A 21,134-nucleotide genomic window follows, 5' to 3' on the forward strand; every position below is an offset into this window, starting at 1 on the left:
CAAGGTGCTGGACAAAACTTATCAGCTGAGCTGTGAGCTTGGCCTCCCACTTCTTTCCTAATCCCCCCGACCCCCAACCTCTGAACATACACACATCTCCGAGACTATAGCACTCGGTGTTGTGTTGGGTCACCATGAACACTCGTGCGAGCACACAAAGTGGTTAAATACTGGTATTGGAAAGATACCTTTTGTGAAAGAGTCTGTCCATCTGTCTGCATGTATATGACATACCAGTAGCAGCTTTGGGTATTTAATAAGGGCCATTGAGCTACCCAGAATTGTAAAACCTTTCACCTAGAGAAGTCATAAAATGCCATCTATTTCCTGGAATAGTGTTGTGAAAAGTAGTCATGAAATAAGCCTCTCTAAGGCCCTTGCCTCTCTGAGCTGCCCTAGGGGGTTAGCTCCATAATGTGGAATGTTCTCCAAGTGACCATTGTTTGTAAGCCCAGGGATGTCTGAGACCATGCATGGCACATTAGCACACAGTGCAGCAAATACCCAGGACATACCTAAGTCATGATTCACATTCAAGTGCAGAAAAACCCATTTGAAATGAATATACCATCAGTTATACCCTTGGCCTGAACATCTTTTCACTGTGCAACAACCTTTCTATTTTAGGTGGATTTAGCTGATGCTCTGCTGCCTTGGAAAATACAAGGCTCAATGTTCTTTCTCTTGTTTCTTCAGCCATCTCAAAAAACAAAACTTTAGCAGTGTGCTAGGCATACTCAAACCAAGAGAGGCATGTGTGACGTATGTCCATTTCTTCCAAAGATAGGTCTTGTGATCTCTCTACCTTGACTTAACACTCAGACTCCTCCTCAACCAGTGTGCCCCCTCCATCCCTAGACCAGGTTCTGAGGGAATCCAGCTGGGTTGGAGTATTCGAACAACATCCTGAAAATAGAAGCCTCGGGGTTGGAAATTTGCTGGAAAACAGCAGGTTGGCCTCCGACAGGTGCAGGAGTGCAGGCTCCTGATCAGGTTGGTAGCTGCCAGCCACCTCACCATTGGAGCCATGAACAACAAGGTGCTGCTCATGCTCAATACTCATGAGTGTCCATTGTTGGTCCACAGGGACAAACTATGAAGACAGAACCCCTGTGGGTCAACTCAATTCCTACAGGAGGTCTAGTTGGCCCATGAGACACCTACTGTAGCTGACCCCCAGTCCCTTTTTCCTAGATTTGCTGGAGGTAGGGCCAATGATAATGACAAAACAAAAACAAAAAAACCCTCATATGAATTTGCTTTGAGGGTGTGGAGTCATCTTTTCATGTCATCTTTTCTATCAACTCTTCTCCAGACTGAGAGGGTGAGACAGGGGAGAAGAGGATGTTCATTTGTAACTGAAGAGGAAGTTGCCTTCCATTGCACCTAATGTTTGGACTAGAATTTGCGGCTCCAGTTACAAGGAAGGAGGGGAGGTGGGAAGACAGTGAAGGTGAAGAAGTGCATGGGTAGAGAGAAGTAAAGAAGCCCATGTGCAGACCAAGGATGCTTTCGGACAGGGCTTTGGGCTCAGCACTTCCCACATTCCTCCCTCATGAACCCTCGTTCCTGTGCTTCTAGGGCAGAAGCCATGCCTGGAGGGGGTGCAGTATCAGCACCTGGACCCTCACTTGGTCAGCAGTTGAGGCATTAAACCCTCCTGTCCCAGACAATCACATGAGACAACATGCTTGAATGCCAAGCTCAGGCAACATGAGGTCATGGTTCAGGGGCCACTCCATATGATAGGACCTATACGTATACTCACTTGATCCTTGAACAACAGGAGTTTGAACTACATGGGTCCACTTACATGTAGATTTTTTTTCCATAAATACAGGATAGTACTATATCTGTAGTTTCTCTTCCTTGTGACTTTCTTAATAACTTCCTTGTACCTAGCTTACTTCATTGTAAGAATACAGTGTATAATACATATAACATACAAAATAGGCATTAATTGACTGCTTATGTTACAGGTAAGGCTTCTGGTCAATAGTGGGTGATGAGTAGTTAAATTCCAAGGAGTCAAAAGTTATATGTGGATTTTTGACTGCACAGGGGAGGGGGCCTGTATCCCAAATCCTCTCATCGTTCAAGGCTCAACTGTATATTATTAAATCCATTTGTGGAAAGGGTCCCCTTGGACATACAGGAAGGATGGAGCAGCACCCTCAGCTCCCCTGCCCCACCCTAAGCAAGTATGAACAGTCGGCCACTGTGTATTGTCCTTCAAGTCATAAGCCACTTTATTCCAGTCCCTTGAACATCCCAGACTGGCTTGATTTCAGACAGAACAGACTCCATTTCCAGAGGTCCCACACCACAGCCATGACAATGAACAGCCCGGCAAAGGAGTGACATAAACCTTTAGTCATCCAGCCTTCTGGGTGCTGCAGAGTCCGCTGGCTGACTTTAAGTGCATTGGACTAGACATACAAAGCCCTTCCTGGGAAGGAGTAGAAGGAGAAAAACAACCATCAAGAAAATACAGACAGGGTCAATGGCAGGCCAGGACAGGGCTATTTGCGTACATCCCAGGCATGTCAGCATTCATTAGCCACACGTCTGGCTCTGTTTTCTCTCCTAAACAGCTGGAGCCCCTCTTGCTCCTCACTCCAGCTCTCAGTTGGAGGGAACTGGTTGAGTCTGGCTCAACAAAATGTCCTGACTGAGGGTAGAGTCTAGGGGGCCCTGCCCAAGCAGTAACTGACTCCCCTTCTGAAGAGAACTGAAAGGGGGAACTAGGTCTTCAGTCCACAGTGGGTTGGGTGGCAGTGGGATGCGCCTCTGCTGGACCTCTCACCCACTCTGCCCTCCACTCTTAGGTTAATTCCCTAGTTTTCAAACCTAGATCTTACCACTTGCCTTATGGAAGAATTTGGCAAGTCTCAGGATAGACCCACTGTGAGGAACTGACACTCAGATGAAGATTATTTTACCATGTCTCCAAATTTCATCCTGCAAAGTTGATGCATTTTGGACAACCATACAAATTCAGATTTTTGCTACCAGTTAAAAGGGACTCAAGTAATACAGAAGAACATGGAGTTAGAATGGGCTCAGCATCATCTTCCTCATAGTTACATTTGTCTTTCTGTGGGTCATGATCTATAGAAAGTAGCTTGGCCACAGGTAAACCCACTAGGGACCTCTCTGCCTCCTCCTGGGGCAAGTTCTCCTCATCTACATCCTTGAGTGTTTGGACTTCCCCAGGCCTACCCTTGTGAAGATATGACTTACTTGTGATCAGCAATTTTTATTCTTAACTTTCAATTCCAGTTAGTGTATGTGAGGTCACCAGACCAAATGGTGACTCAAATTTGCACTGTCACTTCTGAAAATTGAAATCTGCATTCAAAGAACGTGGTGGTGGAAAATACTTTTGGATTCCCCATAGTGGGCCCTGGAAATCACAGATGCACTGGCCCTTGCCTTGCCCAACCTCTGACTCTTTGAAGGGGCCCTGGGGGCATGAAAAGATCAACATTGTAGATACAGCTCCCTAACCATAATATGGATTAAATCATTGGGAAGTTCCAAGAATTTGTCTCGTTTTGTGAGTTTTGTTTTTGTTGTTGTTTCCAGGTCAACAGAATATTGATCTACTCAGAAAAGCACCATCCCTTCAATCTAATACAATTGAGCTGCTGGGCTGAGTGACCTAACCATTGCCTCACGTCTCTCATCAATATTAGCCTTCTGGTGTTCCGATTGACATGGCCAGTTAAACCTGCCCTACTTCTATTCTGCAGATACCACCACTCTGGAAATGCATTCAAAATTAAGGTTGGGCCCTAGTCATGGTGACTTTGTACTTCTCTGGAATATATAAAATATACCTGTTGATTGGTGCATTTGTGCAAAGACAGATATGACTTTAAAACAAGACATAGACATTCATTATAGTTGGCTTACTTCACATTAAGCTACTAAAAACAGTCTTCTGTAATAAGATTGTATTAGTGCTCACTAAACATGCATTCATTTAAACAAGGCAAAACACTTAATTTGGTCTGCAATACCCAATATTTTATATACAGCAGTCTTTTTTTTTTTTTAATCACAATAGGCAACAAGATGGGTCTGGTTTTGTTTTATAAGTTACCATTTGTGTTTAATTTCCAAAGAAACTCAGCTCAACTAGTGTAAACGTGTGACGAAATAGCTGAGCCACCTTTTTCCTCTTCTCTATGAATTTACCTTGAAATGTTCACAGCTTAGACACTACAGCCTGCTGGGGGAGAGGGGGTGGAGTGGAGGCCTCCATGCCCCTTTCATAGCCTGGCCCCAGAGGGTCCCTTGTCCTTGGGGAGCCGGCACCTGGTGCCATCACCCCGAGGGCATGTGACTCCAGACTCAGGTGGGGAGTTTTGTTTTTCAAACAAGCCCCTGGAAGCTTGCCACAGAATCACTGGACTGGATGGTTTTCCCTTCTCTTGCCTCCCCGAGTCTTCAGTTTTAGAACAGAGACATTGGAATCAGAAGAAAAATAACAATAATAACAATGAAAAATCATAGGACAATGAACACCACAGTCCGTGCACTGCAGCACTGTCCATGCTCTCCACGGGGGCTCTGGGCGTTCCCACGACGAAGGAAGCTGACGGCGACACGGAGGAAGGTGCCTCTGACCGCACGGGGGACGGCATCACCATCAATATTGTTTGGCAAAAAAAAAAAATAATAATAATAATTGTTAAAAAGAAAGGTCGAAGGGGAACACAAGCAGCTCTATCATCTGCGGGGTGCGGGGCTCAGAACTGGCCGGCACTGCTGGGGTCACACTGCAGGAGGCGCACTATGGACGGGTCGCTCTTGGCTCCTCGGATGAACTCCTCCAGGGACAGTTTTCCTAGGAAGCAAGAGGACAGGTGAGCGGAGGCGAGGCGGGGGCGTCCCTCGGCGCCTGGGGCAGGAGCGTCCACCTTGGCCCGCCCGCTCGGCCGCTCCGGTGGGACCCCCGGGGGCCGCGGCTCGGCTCCTGGGAGCCCACCCACGGCGGTCGGGTCGGATTGGGTCGGGTCGGGTCGGGTCGGCCGCTGGCCCCGCACCAGGCCTGCCTGCGCTGTGGCTCCCGGGCAGGAGGCTCCGCATCCGCCGCACAGCTGTGGCCTTTGCATTTTTAAGCGAGCAGGCTGCACTGGAGCACTGAGCACCGAGCACCGAGCACCGAGGCCATGGCGGGGTTCCCGGGCTTCCCCGAGCCTTCCGGGCTCCCTGAGGGATGCTTGGCTTTGCTGTAAGTCCTCTCCCTACACGGGAGCTGAGGGATCTGGGGGGGAGAGGGCCCCTTCTTTTGGACAACATGTGAGGAGGCTGCCCCCCATCCAGAGTGAGGAGAATGAAGAGGTGTGGTCCCTTGGGCTGGAGGAGGGACACTTGGCCCCCCTAGGACCCACTTCTGTGTCCCCTTCCTTCCTAAGTAAGCAGGGATATGTGTTGATCTCCCTTCTGGAAGCTCCCTCTGTCATACTGTTAGGGAGGGCAAAGCATCCCCCCCTCGCTGGCCAGAAGGTGCCCCCTCCTTGGAAGGGGCCGCTGGGCCTGCTCCTCCAGGAGCTCCCAGAGGGCCTGCTCCCTCTGCCCTCCCAGGGCAGCCCAGTGCCCGCCAGGCTCAGCTCGTCTGCGTGCCCTTGGGCCTCACACTAGGTTCCTGCCTCCAACAAACTCTATCCTCCACCTCAGTGACTGCTCCCTCATCTCTCAACTTATTCCATGCCGCAGGAGGGGTGCTCTCCACTGAAGCCCTCACCACCCCCCACTCAGAGACATCAACAAATACGCTTCCCTTAGCCACAAAGCCCTCCCCCAGCACCTGGTTTAACCAGATCTACGTTAGCGGCAAGAAGGAGAAAGGTGGGCTTTTATTTATCTGTTTATTTTTAATATGAGGCCACCTCTAGGCTTTGTGTCCTGGTCGTTTCTTGTGAGCTGAGCCCCTGCTCCAGCAGTGGTGAAAATGGTGATGACTTCCTGGGTCTGAAAGGCTGGCACGAGGGGAGGAGGCTGGAAGTGGCCACTTGCACCCGTCAGGATCTCCCAAAGGTGAGCTCTGGGAACCTCCAGCCTGCAGCAGCGGGCAAGCCCAACTTCCACCTCTGTGTCTGGGTCTCCTGGGTTAGCTCCCCATGTGCTTCTGAGTAGACTCCAGGGCTAACTTGTCTGTGGGTCCAGACTTTTCAAGTCCTCAGCCAGGGGCTAGACGCAAAGAGCTTTCACCAAGAGGAATCTAATGTCAGGAGACTCTAGGTGAGGCCTCTGCTCCAGGTGGGGGCACCAGCCTTGGCCTGGGGGTCCCAAAGCAAAGCATCAGGTCTCCTGGTCAGACGGATTCCTCTGACTCCTCCAGACTTAGAGCCCCTCCTCCTCCCTGGTACAGCTCCCACCCCCTCCCCACTCTTCCCCTGAGGAAAACACAGGGCTTTTAGCAGTGAGAGGTGTTCCAGGAACGCTACCCCGCTCAGGGCTCTGTGATCCCCTAACCCCTTGCCTATAACCAGCACACAGTGAGGGTTTTGTCCTGCGGTGTCTACACCTCTGCTCACCTGCTCACCCAAGCAGTGGGGCCCAGAGCAGGACCCAAACCCACCTGTGCTCCCCCGGAGCACCAGCAAACCTTGCAGCTCAAAATCAGCAAGTTCAGAGACTGTTAAACAATTTCATTTGTTTAGTCTTTACAGAACAATCAAGCTATTTGCTATGAATTAAGGGGCATAAGGGGAAATAGGATGTAACTATTTGCTTTGTGCAGGAAGCAAAGCAAGCAGATTGGTCCGCACCCCACAAAACCAGAGTCTCTGGCAGCTAGTGCCCCAGAGGGGCAAGGGGGTAGAAAGAGAGGCCCCTGTGCCACAAAGCCTCCCGTCGTTCTGTCCACCAGTGCCATATGGTTATACAAAGTGTTCACACATCGCTGACAAGATTTGCTGGGGGCACCCAGCGGAAAGGGAGCTGGTAATAACTGCAAGGGCCACAGGTGATTCTGGGTTTCTTACGCACCAGGCTCAGTGCTCAGTACTTTACATTCATGTGTCGCTCTGCCTGCCGTTCTGCCTACTTGTGCTCTCCCTCTCTCTCTCTCTTTCTCTCAAAAAAATTTTAAAAATTAAAAAAAATATTAAATTTGGGTGTCACATCTGAATAGGGCTGCCAAATTTGGCACATAAAATATAGGATGCCCGGATTAACATTAAATTTCAAAAAAAAAAACAATAATTTTTTTCATAGAGGTGTGTCTCAAATATCACATAGGGCATACTTCTATAAAGAACATCATTTGTTATTTATCCAAAATTCAAAGTTGATTGGGCCTCTTCTATTCCATCTGGCAACCCAACATCTAAAATCCACTATTCTTGAGTTGGAAATCCAATCTTCCTTTTCACTTTGGATTTGTTTTGAATCATCTTGTTGGGTTTGAATTGTGGGTGGCACCCTCAGGGTGGGAACTGCTGGCCAGCTCACTCTCCTTCTCCCCTTGTCCACAAGGCTGGGGAAGACCACTTGGCTACAGGAAACCCAACACCTTAGGGCATGCACGGAAGAGCCCAGCTGCACCCCCTGGGCAGGCTGGGGTGAAAGCCACCAGGGTTTGGGTGGAATGATGCCAAGTCTTTCTCTGCTTTCTGATTAGCTGAGCTGCAGGGATCCAGCCTGTTGGGGCCGAGGACTACTTTGGTCCTCTGGTCTGGCTGCTGGGGAGCTTGTGGGATAAGCCACTTTCACAAAGAGCCGTGAGCCAGGTCCTTGTGGCCCATATATTGTCCCTGAGTGGCGTTTGCCTGCCTTGCTGGCCCCTGCCCCTCCAGCAGTCCCCCCTGAGCACAGCAAAGCAGACATGGCCTCCTACCATCTCTGTTGGTGTCCATCTGGCGGAAGATCTTTTCTGTCCTTTTCTCTGGGGTTGACTCATCTTCAGGCATTTTCATTACGGAGGAAACCATCTTATAGATTGCCTGGGGACAGAAACAAAGTGATCGTAAGAAACCCAATAGTCTTATCATTAAACCTCCCAGATATAAGGGTGAAGGGATGTCTCCCATCAGCACAGGGAGTCCTGTTCCTGTTGTAGAAAACCGGTGTGTAGTGACTAGTGAGAGAAGCCCCGAGGGCAGAGCTTGCTCCAGCAGTGAGAACCCTGAGTCTCAGACTTTCCTGTGCATGTGAATCCCCTGGGGATCTTGTTTTCTGCTGGAGAGGGTGGGGTAGGGGTTATGGAGGCCTGGGATTCTGCATTTCTAACAAGCTCCTGTGTAGTGCTGCTATGGCTGTCCTGAGAACCCCTTGTAGATGAAAGGGCAGCAGTCGGATCGCGCTATGCATTGAACCCTGGCCATTCCTAACGCAGGGTCTTCCACAGACTTGGAATCCCTAAGTTTGGAGGATTCATTCAAGAATATCTGGACCCCTCCAACTCCCATCACCTCCTCTCAGGCTCTTCCTCCTCTCTCAGCTTTCTTCTGTTCCGCTTCTGTTCTCCTTTATCCATTGTTAGTTGTCTTAGCTTCCCCATGTCTTTTCTTTTCCTCCTCCCTTTCTTCATATAATTAAACATATTTATGTGAAGCCTCTTAAAGATTCTGTTGGAGAGGATGAGTTTCCTCTGCTCTTCAAAACCCTTCTAAATGGACATGAGACAGACTAACAGGAGAAAATCAAACTTAATTGAGTACCTACAGGGAATCCGCACAGACATCAAAGATTCCAAAGACAGGCAAAATGAAGCATATATGTCTTCTTGACTTAAGGAGAAGGAGTAGGGATCTGGGACTTCAAAGGGAAAGAGTGTAATTCAGAGGAAGATGAAAAAGAGCAAATATTTGGTAAGCAAATGTGTGCTGGGCCACTCGGAAACACTGGGACATGGAGGACTTTGATCCAATGCCCCCAGCCATGCCAGGTCCCTCCCCGTCTATCATACCTAGTTCATATGATGTAGTTCCCTGTGGTGACGGCTCTCTACCTGGAGCAGGGCCTCTCCCTAAATTCTTTTTAGGCAGTCATGGGAGAGGTGAAGAGCTGTTCCTGAATCTGCTGGGTTTCAACTGCTTTTTAACTCAAAATAATCTTCATGCCAAAGTGCCCATCATGGGGCAGCCTGCCCTTGGCCTCCACAATTCTTCAGTTTGTCAAGAGTTATGTGCTCTTTCCTTAGAAACCAGACAAATGTGCTTGTAGATCTGCACTCACTGTTTCAGACAGCTTCAGGGGCTTGTGGATTCAGGGGCACATCCACAGACCCCAGGTAAAGAAAATCCCTCATCTCAGTTAACCCCCTCCCCATTTCTCAAGCCTTCATCCCTTCACTCAGCCATCCCCTAACTATTTATCGATCAGCTATGATGTGCCAGGCCTAGCTGCCCCATCCTTGCCCTCATGGGCCTATTGTCCAATGAGGCAAATATAATAGGGGAGCCTTCCTTGCTAGGAGGATTAGGCAGGCTTTCCCAAGGAGTGAAGGCAGCAAAGAGGTGAGCAAAGTGGAGAATTCACAGAGGAAAAGGACAGAGGCAAAAATGTGCCTAGACACTTGGGTAGGAGGAATGGCAAGAAGGCTGAGAAAGTGAGTGCAGGGGGGCCTGTTATAAGATGTGGCTCTGAAGCAGATCAGGACAGACCACGGGGGCCTCAAAGAGCATGTGAAGGTATCTGTATTTCTCCAACAAGCAGCAAAAAAAAAGATAGAAGTGATATTAAATTTGATTTTTCCTATTTTCACCTACTTTCCAAGTCCACCTCTACTCCCTTACTTACAGGCAATGGTGTTCAGAGAATTAAAAAATTATCATTCACTGGGACACCTGGGTGGCTCAGCAGTTGAGCATCTGCCTTCGACTCAGGGCGTGATCCCAGGGTCCGGGACCGAGTCCCACATTGGGCTCCTTGCGAGGAGCCTACTTCTTCCTCTGCCTCTCTCTCTCTGTCTTTCATGAGTAAATAAATAAATTTTTTTAAGAAAGATAAAAAATTATCATTCATAAGTTACTCATCAGTTATTTATTGAATACTATGTGCTAGGTAGTGGAGAGTCAATGGTCAAAATGACCAATATAGTCTTTCTTATTGTATAGCTTACCAATCCTCTGGCAAAGGGCTTAGGAGATGCTGTATTGGTGACCAGAAGCACCCTATTTTATATAAGCACCATTTAGATGGGTAGAGTGATTCCAGTGATGTCTTAGTAACTGTTATGGAAGTCTTCACCAAGACTACCTCTGGATCCCATAATGATGGGTAAACTCCCTGGTCTGGAGCATTCCTTAAAACTCTCAGTCTTTAAGATTTGGTGTTCATGAAATTTTCCTTCTTAGAATTCTGATGGGAAGTCAACAGTGTAATAACCCAAAGATTATTTCCTTGGTTGAACAAATGAATGAAAGACCAAGCAAATGGATGAATTTGTGTTAGAAAATAAGTCTTTAAAAAAAAAAGAGAGATTTTACTTATTTGTTTGAGAGAGAGAGAGCACAAGTGAGGCAGAGAGAGGCAAAGGGAGAGGAAGGGAGAAGCAGACTCCCCACTGAGCAGGGAGCCAGATGTGGGACTCGATCCCAGTACCCTGGGATCATGACCTGAGCTGAAGACAGATGCTTAGCAGACTGAGCCACCCAGGCACTCCATCAACAGATGGTCTTTAAGAGATTTAGCCTTTAGCTCTTAGGCCAGAGAAGTGGTTTGGGAAACAGAAATAAAGATGAGTTACTGTAAAAATCAAAACCCAAACCAAAACAATGGAGAAAGTCAGGATGCCCTTACATGAGTATATTTGCAAATGGGACTTCTGGAATGGGGCAAAGGCTCAATGTCTGAGTGTATCGTAGGGTTGAGGAGGAAGTGAGGGCTCACATTCCGGAAAGCTCTTTCATAATCCAAGACAAGATTTTTTTTCTAAGTGTGCATCAACTCATAGATAGGGATTAGTGGATCATTCACAAAACCAGGTCTGCCACATCTAGCAGTTGGCAGAACAGGTCACACAGGCCTATGACGTGTGTGGCACCAGAGCAGTGAGCAAAGAGCTGAGGTGACAAGTCCTAGTGGTTCCAAGATGAGTAAGTAGATGGCATCCTGGCAAAACCACATTTGGGAAATTGTTCCTTTGTCCCCTTCTCACGGCATCAACTACGTAGAGCCAATTGCACTAGAACTTCAGAATCGAGGGCTCCACAGCACAGGCAGAGAAAAGACGCAATGCCAGACAGCAATCTGAAACAAATCATGTCTTTTATTAGCTCCAGTTCCACCCCCCTTCCCCAAATTTAATGGGATTAAACCATGAAGAGGCCAGGCTACTTCCCTACTTATTTTTAGCAATGTCAATGAGAGGCCCAACAGGGACATCCTGTTTTTAATTAAACTTGGAGAGCCTTGGGGGCGCCTGGGTGGCTCAGCAGTTGAGCGCCTGCCTTTGGCCCAGGGCATGATGCTGGAATCCAGAGATCGAGTCCCACATCGGGCTTCCTGCATGGAGCCTGCTTCTCCCTCTGCCTGTGTCTCTGCCTCTCTCTCTCTCTCTCTCTCTCTCTCTGTGTGTCTCTCATGAATAAATAAATAAAATCTAAAAAAAACCCACAAAAAACAAAACAAAAAAAAAAACTTGAAGAGCCTTATTCTTGAATCTGGGTAAACACAGAGCTCTATAGGATACCCAAGAGCCCAGTTCTGGCTCTGCCCCTACATAGGCTTGGGACAATGCCTTCCCTGTGGCCAGGTCTCTCACCAGCTTTGTGAATAGCCTATATTTTTCTTTCATTTTCCCTCTGAGTGAACCACCTCTTGGGATGCTGGAAAAGGAGTCCTGTCTGCACCGATAAAAGTTGCAGAATTAATGGAGGGCAGGCACAGTTCCAGAGGTTAAAGCTCAACCTTCTCTCTGAAGGAAACCAGACTGCCTTTTCTCACCAGAAGATGGAGGTCTTCTAACAGCCAGGGCCGCATGACAACTGACCAAAAGCAAAAGAAGTTAAGCAGTTAAGCAGGGTTGCTTTTAGATTCTAGATAAAAACCAGCACCCCGCTTAGAAGGATATTGCATATCAGGAAACGAGGGTGGGGAGAAGCCATGAGGATCTTTCTTGGAAACACTTTTGAAATAGGATCAATGTCTATGTATCTGGAATGGTGTAAGTAGTTTCTTGTTTAGAACTAGGAGAAGACAGTAAGCCAGGAACTTTCCTAATGTTCTACCCAGGTGCTGTAGGTACTTTCATGGGAGGGGAGAGGATGACAGGAGAAGGCCCTGTCCCTTTTCAATGAAAGCAGCTACATTCTTATATTAGGTTTCATGTAAGATTTCACCTGAAGAAAGCAAACTCAACATTGACCTCCCAAAACGTGTGTGTGTGTGTGTGTGTGTGTGTGTGTGTGTGTGATTACCCTACCATCCATCCTGTTGTCAAGTCAAGTCAAAGACATCTTTGGCACCTCTCTGTCATCTATCTCCACATCTAGCAGTTGGCAGACCCATTAAATCTGCCTCCTTAATATTTTCTTAAATCTATCATTCCTCCTGCCACTGTCTTCTTTTAAGTCCATGGTGGTACTTACCTTTTTAGATACAGACAATATTTTTTTTCAATTTTACATAAAGTGCAGTGCAAAAGCAGCTTCAAACAGCCCCGTCAAAGAGCCCTTTCATTGTCCTAAACAAACATTCTAAAGCTGATGTATATTATAGGCCTTCACCCGGGGACGTGGGGGTAGTGATGAGCTTGATTCTGGAATGCTGACATTGAACTACCAGTGCAACAGCTCAGTGGAGATGTCCACTAAGAAAAGGACATAACAGGGGTGCCTGGCTGGCCGGGTCAGTATGTGAAGCGTGCAGCCTTGACCTCCGGTTTGTGAGTTTCAGTCCCCTGTTGGGCATACAGATTACTTAAAAATAAAAATCTTAAAAAAAAAAAAATGTTGGACATAACAGAGGTGGAGATGTGGAAGTAATGAGTTGTTTCCTCCATAAGGTGGGGCTGATCAGGTTGTCGTGAGGATTCAAAGAGATGATGCACGTGCCCCGGATGGAACAGTATCTAGCAAAACTTCATGTCCACCTAGAACTTGGTGAGGTGACCTTATTTGGAAATAGGATCTTTGTAGGTGTAACCAGGTTAAAATAAGATCAGACTGGATTAGGACAGGCTTTAACCAATCCAGTGACTGGAATTCCTATAAGAAGAAGGCATTTGGGGGCACCTGGGTGGCTCAGTGGTTGAGTGTCTGTCTTTGGCTCAGGTCATGATCCCTGGGTCCTGGGATTGAGTCCCAACATCAGGCTCCCCTCAAGAAGCCTGCTTCTCCCTCTGCCTATGTCTCTGCCTCTCTCTGTGTATCTCTCATGAATAAATAAATAAAATATTTTTTAAAAAAAGAAGGCATTTGAACACAGACACACAGTGATGTTGGAGCCAAGGCCAGAGTGACGCAGCTGTGAGCCAGGAAGCCCTGAGGGTGGCCAGTCACCACCGAAGCTAGGAGCAGACTACCATCCCTCACCCCAGGAGTCTCTAGAAGGAACCAACCTTGTCCATGCCTTGATTTTGGACTTCTGGCCTCCAGAGCCATGGCAAGAATACATTTCTGCTATTCTAAGCTTCCCCGTCTATGATAATTTGTTACGGCCACCCTGGGAAACGGAGTGTGGCGAGCACTCAGCACAATGCTTGGCCCATCACAAGCACTGAGGCCAGGAGATTTCTCGAGAGAATGAACGGAAACACGGGCTGTAGCTGGGACTCTGCTTGGGAGTATCCATGTTCCGGGAGCAGAAGAAGAGTCCGTGAAGGCCACAGGGAGGGAAGAGCCAGGGAGGGGCGCCTCACTCGTGCTGCCAGATGGCATACTCAATGCTAAGAGTTAAACTCTTGCAATAACATTAATCCCCTAATAAGAAAGGGATAAACCAAGTATAACTGATAAGCACGAAGATTTGTTCTTAGAGAAAGTCACTAGCGCAAGCAATTGCTTTAGAGCTTCCTCCAGGAAAGAAATCTAAGTTGCGTTCCAGGGTCACATCTGTGGTCCACATTCAAAACTGAGAATTAGGCAAGGGTGTGGAGCTAAATTCCCAGGGATCATATATAAAAATGGATCAGAAGCTCTTGTCCCATCCCCCACTTTTTTTTTTTTTTTTCTGGAATCAAAAGAGCAGTGTCAAGTCTCCAAGGAACATATTAAAATTGACATAGTGTCTATGACATCAATTTAGAAAGATGATTGGGAGAAAAAATGGAAGTGCCACTCAGGAAGTGGCTCTAAAAGAATGTAAAGATGTGTTCTGGTCCTCATTTTGGGCCTCGGTGGCACAAACACAAGTTGGTTGTCTGAAAGGTCACAGTTGGTGATTTTGCAACCAATTGGGATGAATCTGTGCATTTGTTTGGTGTTCCTGGAGGTCAAATGTTTGCCTGGTCCCCACTATCACCCCCCTCCCTCCTCATCCAGCGGCTGTACAGGTATGCACGCCTGTCACCACACGGGGCAATTAGAAAAAAGAAATATCCAATACTGCGAAGAGAACAAAACCGAAATCTTCTGTGAAGAGCTGCCAGTATACTACCGATCTCGGGCCCTTGGGTTTCATTCATTTGAAGGCATGAAAAGGCAGATAAGGGTGTCCTGAAGTTCCCCCTGCCTTCATTAACAATGCCAATTAATCCCGAGTCACAATGAGGAGGGAGAGTCTGATTCCAAAACAATAATTATTTGAACACCAATATTTTTGAAGCGATCACTAACATCCAAGTAACAAATAGGCTAATTAGAAAATTTCCAAGCCAGTTTTCAAAGTGAATTTCCTGAGGACTGTTCTGGGTAACATTATGTCAGCCTGTGTATATCCTCTCGGAAAATCTCTAACTTGAGCTTGAGAACAAATCTAGCCACATCCTCCCCAAAGAGTCCCAACGCATGAAGTTTGCCTGTGGGCTCAGGTCAATCAACAGTTCGGGTTTGAGGGGTTCCTGGTGTGAACCACATTCTCTCCTGGAAAGCTGATCATTCTTTTATCTGAGTCCTGCAAGCATCCAGAGTAGCCCAGAAGTTTTAGTTATTCCCAGGTGGGCTGGGGTTTGATGGAAAAGATAGCAGGTGAAGAAGTTCAGGAACTCCTAAAGTCATCTGTACCAGAATATCTCTTCTGTGAGTTCCACCAATGAGGGTTTCATTGGGTTAGCTCCCTCTTCTTTGTGAACATACATTTTATGACTAGGTAAATTTAGCTTAGAACTTAATAGAAGATTCTATTACCTTGTCCTTTAGGAAACTTCCCTTTATTTGACAGGAAAACATCCTGTCCTAGTTCTGGAAACTGTGATAGGATAATGGTAGCCAACATTTATTGAGTGATACCCCATAACACTGACACGTGCTCTATTTGTCACAACCATTGGACCTTAGCAACTGCCCATGAGGCAGGTGCTATGATGAGTTCCAGTTCACAAAGCACGACAACAGTGCACGGAAAGATTGGGTAAACTTGCCCAAGGAAGAAAAGGAAAAGAGATTGATCAAGGAGAGAGGCAAAGTGATATTGATCTGCTTGTCCAAGATACCCATTCTCACATGCCAATTCTTCCCTTGGTTCCGCTTCATTTTTGTTTTGGATATGGGTGACCAATTTTTGTCTCAGTCTGTGATTTTCATGCAGTTATAAATGTAACTCAGGGGCACCTGATGGCACAGTCAAACCAAGAGTCAACTCTTGGTTTCAGCTCAGGTCATGATCTCAGAGTGGTGAGACTGAGCCCCGCATAGGGCTCTGCGCTCAGCATGGAGTCTGCTTGAGATTCTCTCTCCCTCTGCCCCATTGCCCTTCCCCCACCAAAATAAATCTTTAGAAAAATGAACCAATATTTAAAAAAAATAAATGAATGGTAATGCAATGCAGCTTATATTCTAACCAATGATAGTCCTGTAATTAAAAACTGGTTCTTTCACGAGTCCCAGGTACTTCTGAGAACAGAGGGAGACCAATTTAACTCTATCTATGTTTTTTCCTACATTCTCTCCCTTGGAGCTCTGTGGTCCCACTGATGGATCCCAAAGTTCAGCCTTCCCTCACCCCTAACATCCCAGGGAGCATCCAAGCATTCATGGCCAAATCGGCAATGTCACGTTCCCACTTGCTCAGCTCCTTCTGCAGACCCTGTGCTGTCCCCAGTGCAGGCGTGCAGACCTGTCTCCAGCTGGGCTGACAGGAAGCTGCGGAGGGCAGGGAGGCTTCTCCCCTCCTGGAGGAGATCATCTGCTGTACCATGAGGAAAGGTCAGAGCTGTGATCTCTCGGACTTACGACTCCTGAGAGGCAGTGTTGATGCAATAATAAAATACTGGGCCTAAATCATGTCTTAAATGTGTCCCTTAAAAAAAAAAAAAAAAAAGCAAACACATGAATGTAAAAACTTTCATTTAAGATTCTAAAAATAAATCTGCATATGGTTTTGTTTGTTCATCCAGATGTTGTATAGCACAAAATTATTTTTTTAATTTTATTTTTTTAAGTTTATATTTATTTATTTATTTATTTATTTATTTATTTATTTATTTATTTATTTATTCATGAGAGACACACAGAAAGAGAGGCAGAGACATAGGCAGAGGCAGAGGGAGAAGCAGGCTCCATGCAGGAAGCCCAACATGGGACTCGATCCTGGGTCTCCAGGATCACGCCCTGGGCTGAAGGCAGACGCTTAACCGCTGAGCCACCAAGGCGTCCCAAAATTATTTTTTTTAAAGGGAACATAACTGCATTTTGGCATAGGTAGTAGACTGAATAACAGTTCCCCAAAAGATACAAATGTCATGAGCCCTGGAACCTGTGAATATGTTACCTTACATACTAAAAGGGATTTTGCAGATGTGATTAAGGAGCTTGCGACAGGGGGAGGCTGTGCTAGCTTGTTGGTCCTAAAGTAGTCCCAAGGGTCTTTATGAGTAGAAGGGAAAAGCAAAGTGAGATGCCCAGAGAAATGCTGGTTTGAGAAGGACTCAATCTACTATTGCTGACTCTGTCCGTGGGGGAAGGGGGCCATGAGCCAAGGAATGCTTCCAGAAACCAGGAAAGGCAAGGACACAGATTTTCCCCTAAAGCTGCAGAAGGAATGTAACCCATGGACACCTTGATTTTAGTCCAGTAAAACTGATTCCAGACCTCTGACCTGGCAAACTGCTAAGATAATAACTCTGTGTTGTTTTAAGCAACTAAGTTTATGGTGACCGGCTATAACAGCCAGAGGAAGCTCCCACGGCATATTTCAGTATTATTAGCGTCAACCACAGAGACCAAAGCTTGTCACCATAAACAATATACTGTGGACACCAAAGCTAAACTACAAGAAGCAACACCAGGGAAGAAAAACTAGAAAACTTATGGAATACTACACTCCATTCATCGTTGAGCTTAATTATAAACTTGTTTGGACCCCAGTCTACACCCTAACCAGTTCTAAGTATCCGCAGGTGAACACTATGAGTTTGTACTTTATTAAATTGCTTTAATTTCTGAGTCTTGGAGGAGCAAAAGTTCAGCCAAGAATTTTATATGTTGGCGCTTGCAATCAAGCTGCAGGTTTTACTCATTTTAACAAATAGAAACCTTCATTTGTGAATGATGATGCTGGCTCACAGGCTTGCTCTCATCTCAGCGCTAACATATATTTACCCAAACGCAAAGCAGACATCCAAGGGACGGTGACTCCTCTGAAGTCCATGCACCCCTGCAGAGGTGCTTCCTCTAGGGTGCGGACCAGCTAGAACCACCCCCCGCCACCCCCCCAACACTGCCAAAAAAGAGAATCTGCACACAGGTACACAGCTTCTTGGGCCAGGGCCTGGAGTGCAGGCTTTCCGAGTGGGGAAGAGAAAAAAGAGAAAAATAATAAAATGGGAAGTCTGGCAACATCCCCGGTCCAGTTCACCGAGAGTCATTGAAAACCGGGAATTAGCATATGAATGAGAGAGAATACGTGAACTATCAGCCTGCAAAGTAGCAGAATGGAGTAACAGAGCCCTTAATAGGAAAATGGTTCTAAATTTAATTTCATCTCATTGGCAATTTGGAAATCGCCTCAGGGTGCCTGCAGTGCTTCCTCCCCACGGTCATGAATATTGATCATCAGGGTGTGGTGCTGTAGAAAACAATTAAGGAAACTCTAGGCTTCCATTTGCTGGCTCCAAAAAACCCCGAGTAGATAAGTAGTTCTTGAGGAACCCCAGGTCCCCCCTGTTCCCGCCTGGAAGCTTCCCGTGGGCCCGTGAGTGGACGCAGCTCCGTGCAAGTGGCGAGGTCTTGGCAGGCCGAATGCCCCTTTGTTTTTCTGATCCCTTTCTACGTTCCTTGCTGAACCCAACTAAGTGGGCAAGGGCTCAGCGAGTGCTTGCTAGCACCTTCCGCACATCCTCTGCAAAGTCCCCAACCAAATTCCACGGCGCAGGAGGGTGTGTGTTCCTGCCCACACTATTTACCCCCAGTGCCAGCTACTTAGCAGGGCCTTAGTGGTAGGTGTGAAACGAATGTGCGAATAATTTGATTTTCATAAGGCCATGGGGTCTGGAGGGTTCTCCCTGACTGGGGGTCAACCTCTTCATCGACACTGGCCACCAAACCACTGACCAAGAGCAGCCAGAACTGTGAAAAATGTTCAACAGGAGACAGCACCATGGCTAGCAAAAAAATTTTTTTCTTAGATCCCAATCAGGAAGCAATTCTCTTCAAAAGGAGAACGTAGTCACCTGCTTTCTCTGCAGTAAGGCAGAGGACCGAGGGCCAGCGTGGTTTGCAGAGCACAGCACTCACCCAGAAAAGGAGACAAAATAAAGCTAATTAAAATGAATCACCCTTGAAATCTGAATTTTTGTTGAATTATGTTAATTTTTGTTGAAGAAAAATCAGAAAAGTGCAATGACATGGCACACACTTCATTCACTCGGGAGCACGTTTGGCAAAACAATTTGGCAGAGAGCATCGGGTGCCTCAGAAATCAATGTTCGTTCCCTTTGGCCCAGTAATTGTACTTCTGGGAATCCATTCCAAGGGAATAATCCTAAATATAGAAAAAGTTTCATGCACAAGAATTATGTTATTTTATATTTAAAAGTTACAGTATCATGTATAAATAAAACCTGGAAACAACCTAAATTCCAACAATGGAGGAAGAGTAAGTAAATTATGGTGTCTGACATCTATTAAAATATCATTAAAAGTTTTTATGACATGAGAAATACGTGTATTATGCTGAGTGAAAATGGAAAGATACAAAATTTCATATACGTTATGAAGTCAATTAGATTTTGTTAAAAAGATTTTTATTTATTTTATTTGAGAGGGAGCATGAATGAGGGAAGGAGCAGAGAAAGAGGGAGAAGCAGACTCCCCCCTGAGCAGGGAGCCCGATGTGGGGCTCAATCCCAGGACCCTGGGATCATGGCCTGAACTGAAGGCAGACGCTTAATGCCTGAGCCACCCAGGTGGCCCTAGTTAGATATTTTTAAATGCATGGAAATAAGACCAGAAAATATTATTTTCTCACATTAGAAAATCAATAGCAGTGATTCCCTTTGTAGGTGGAGTGGCATTATGGAGAGAATTCTTCTCTTTTGCTTTTATATTTTTCTCTACTGCCCATATTTCTACAGTTGACATTATTCATACATTTATCCTTGGGGGAGAGGAGAAATCCTCTATTCTTATTTAAGATCCTGTCTCTGAGGGGAGGATGCCTGGGTGGCTCAGTGGTTGAGCATCTGCCTTCAGCCCAGGGCTGATCCTGGGGTCCTGTGTCTCATGAATAAATAAATAAAATCTTAAAAAAAAAAGCTCCTGTCTCTGAGGGATTACCTTGAGACTCCATGGTCGGGTGGTCGCAGCTCTGGGTCAAGTGCTGCAGTGAGCACCAGCTGGCAGATCTGGGGACTTTGCTAGTCTGGGGGTCGGTTGCGCTCCTGCTCAGCCCCCAGCCCCAGGTGCACCTGTCCCTCTCACTGCCCCTGGGGCTCAGACCCCCTGGCCCAGGAGCCGCCCGGGCCTCAGCTACAAGGGTCCCATAACCAGTCAGTCGCGTGGGGCTCTTGTGAATCTGACCTTAGCTTCTGTAACCAGGTCTCCTTGGTTCCTTGAAAGCGAATGCCCTGCCCCCCCACCCCAGCTCACCAGCAGTGCGGTGATTTCTGTCGCCTGTGGTACAGCCCCTCCTTCCTGTCCAGCACCCACCCACCCCCATCCTGTTCTCCCAGGGCCTGCAGATCTCCCTCCGAGCCTGGGTGCTGGCTTCTGAGATGAGCCCTCCAGGAAGCCAAGTGCCCACTCTCTTGGACTGCTGTCTGCTTCCAGATGCTTCCCTCTTGTGCCCATTTGCCTGCCAAGATGATGAGTGACGGCCAGCCCGCCCTGGTGCTGCCACCCACCTAGTCCTGTTTATTGCCTGCAGCTGAAGCTGTCCTGATCCTCCGAGCTGAGCCTCAGTCCCCTGACGTTCCGCCCTGGGTCCCGCTCCCTGCCCATCGAGCTGTTAAAGCCATGACCGTAGCTCCTTATGCCCCTTCCCCACCTTCCCCTGGGGTCTGACGAGGAAAATGTGGCCAACACCAGGGCCCCTCTCCTGTTCTGTTCAGGATATTTACTCTAGGTGAGTGATCTGGGGAAACAGAATGGAGTGCTTCCTATTAAAATGATGGAGGATGGGGCGCCTGGGCAGCTCAGTCAGTTAAGCACCTGCCTTCAGCTCAGGTCATGATCCTGGGGTCAGATCGGAGTTGCCTGTCGGGCTCCCTGCTCCTGCTTCTCCCTCTGCCTCTGCTGTTCCTCCTGCTTGTGTTCTCGCTCTCATAAATAAATACTTAAAAAAAAAATAGAATAAAATGATGGAGGACTTGATTCTATGTTTGTAGTTCTGATGAGACAGAACCGAGCCTAGAGATCCCTGCCTTTATTTCAGAGTCTAAGAAAGTTGTAGATTCATGACAACTGACTTGGTGTGATGATGGGCTGTCCATACGGCTGGCACTGTGCTAAGCACCGACATGGACCGTCACATCTAATCTTAAAGGAACCTCACTGGCACCACTGAAAGTGCCATTTCACAGATGAGGACACTGAGGCTCACTTAGATGAATTACGTTGGTCAGAGTCACAGAGGTAGTA

The 21,134-nt window shown here is 47.0% G+C and overlaps 1 protein-coding gene across 17 annotated transcripts in view; it reads right to left on the reverse strand.

The window, feature by feature from the left end:
• Positions 1-2,223: 2,223 nt before the first annotated feature.
• NCALD (neurocalcin delta) overlaps positions 2,224-21,134 on the reverse strand; it is a 370,180-nt gene continuing 351,269 nt past the window's right edge. For 16 of the 17 annotated variants that reach the window (XM_025450975.3, XM_025450978.3, XM_035712638.2 and 13 more), the window contains 2 exons: positions 7,853-7,958; positions 2,224-4,855 (listed from right to left, as the gene is read on the reverse strand). In XM_025450975.3, the coding sequence (XP_025306760.1) occupies positions 4,758-4,855; positions 7,853-7,958 (204 nt within the window). In that variant the 3' untranslated portion in view covers positions 2,224-4,757. Of the gene's footprint in view, positions 4,856-5,862; positions 6,291-7,852; positions 7,959-21,134 lie in introns of those variants that run through there. The other variant, XM_049093296.1, reaches the window with a different exon arrangement.

Source organism: Canis lupus, chromosome 13 (assembly GCF_003254725.2).
Source record: "Canis lupus dingo isolate Sandy chromosome 13, ASM325472v2, whole genome shotgun sequence".
Taxonomy (NCBI): Eukaryota; Metazoa; Chordata; class Mammalia; order Carnivora; family Canidae; genus Canis; species Canis lupus.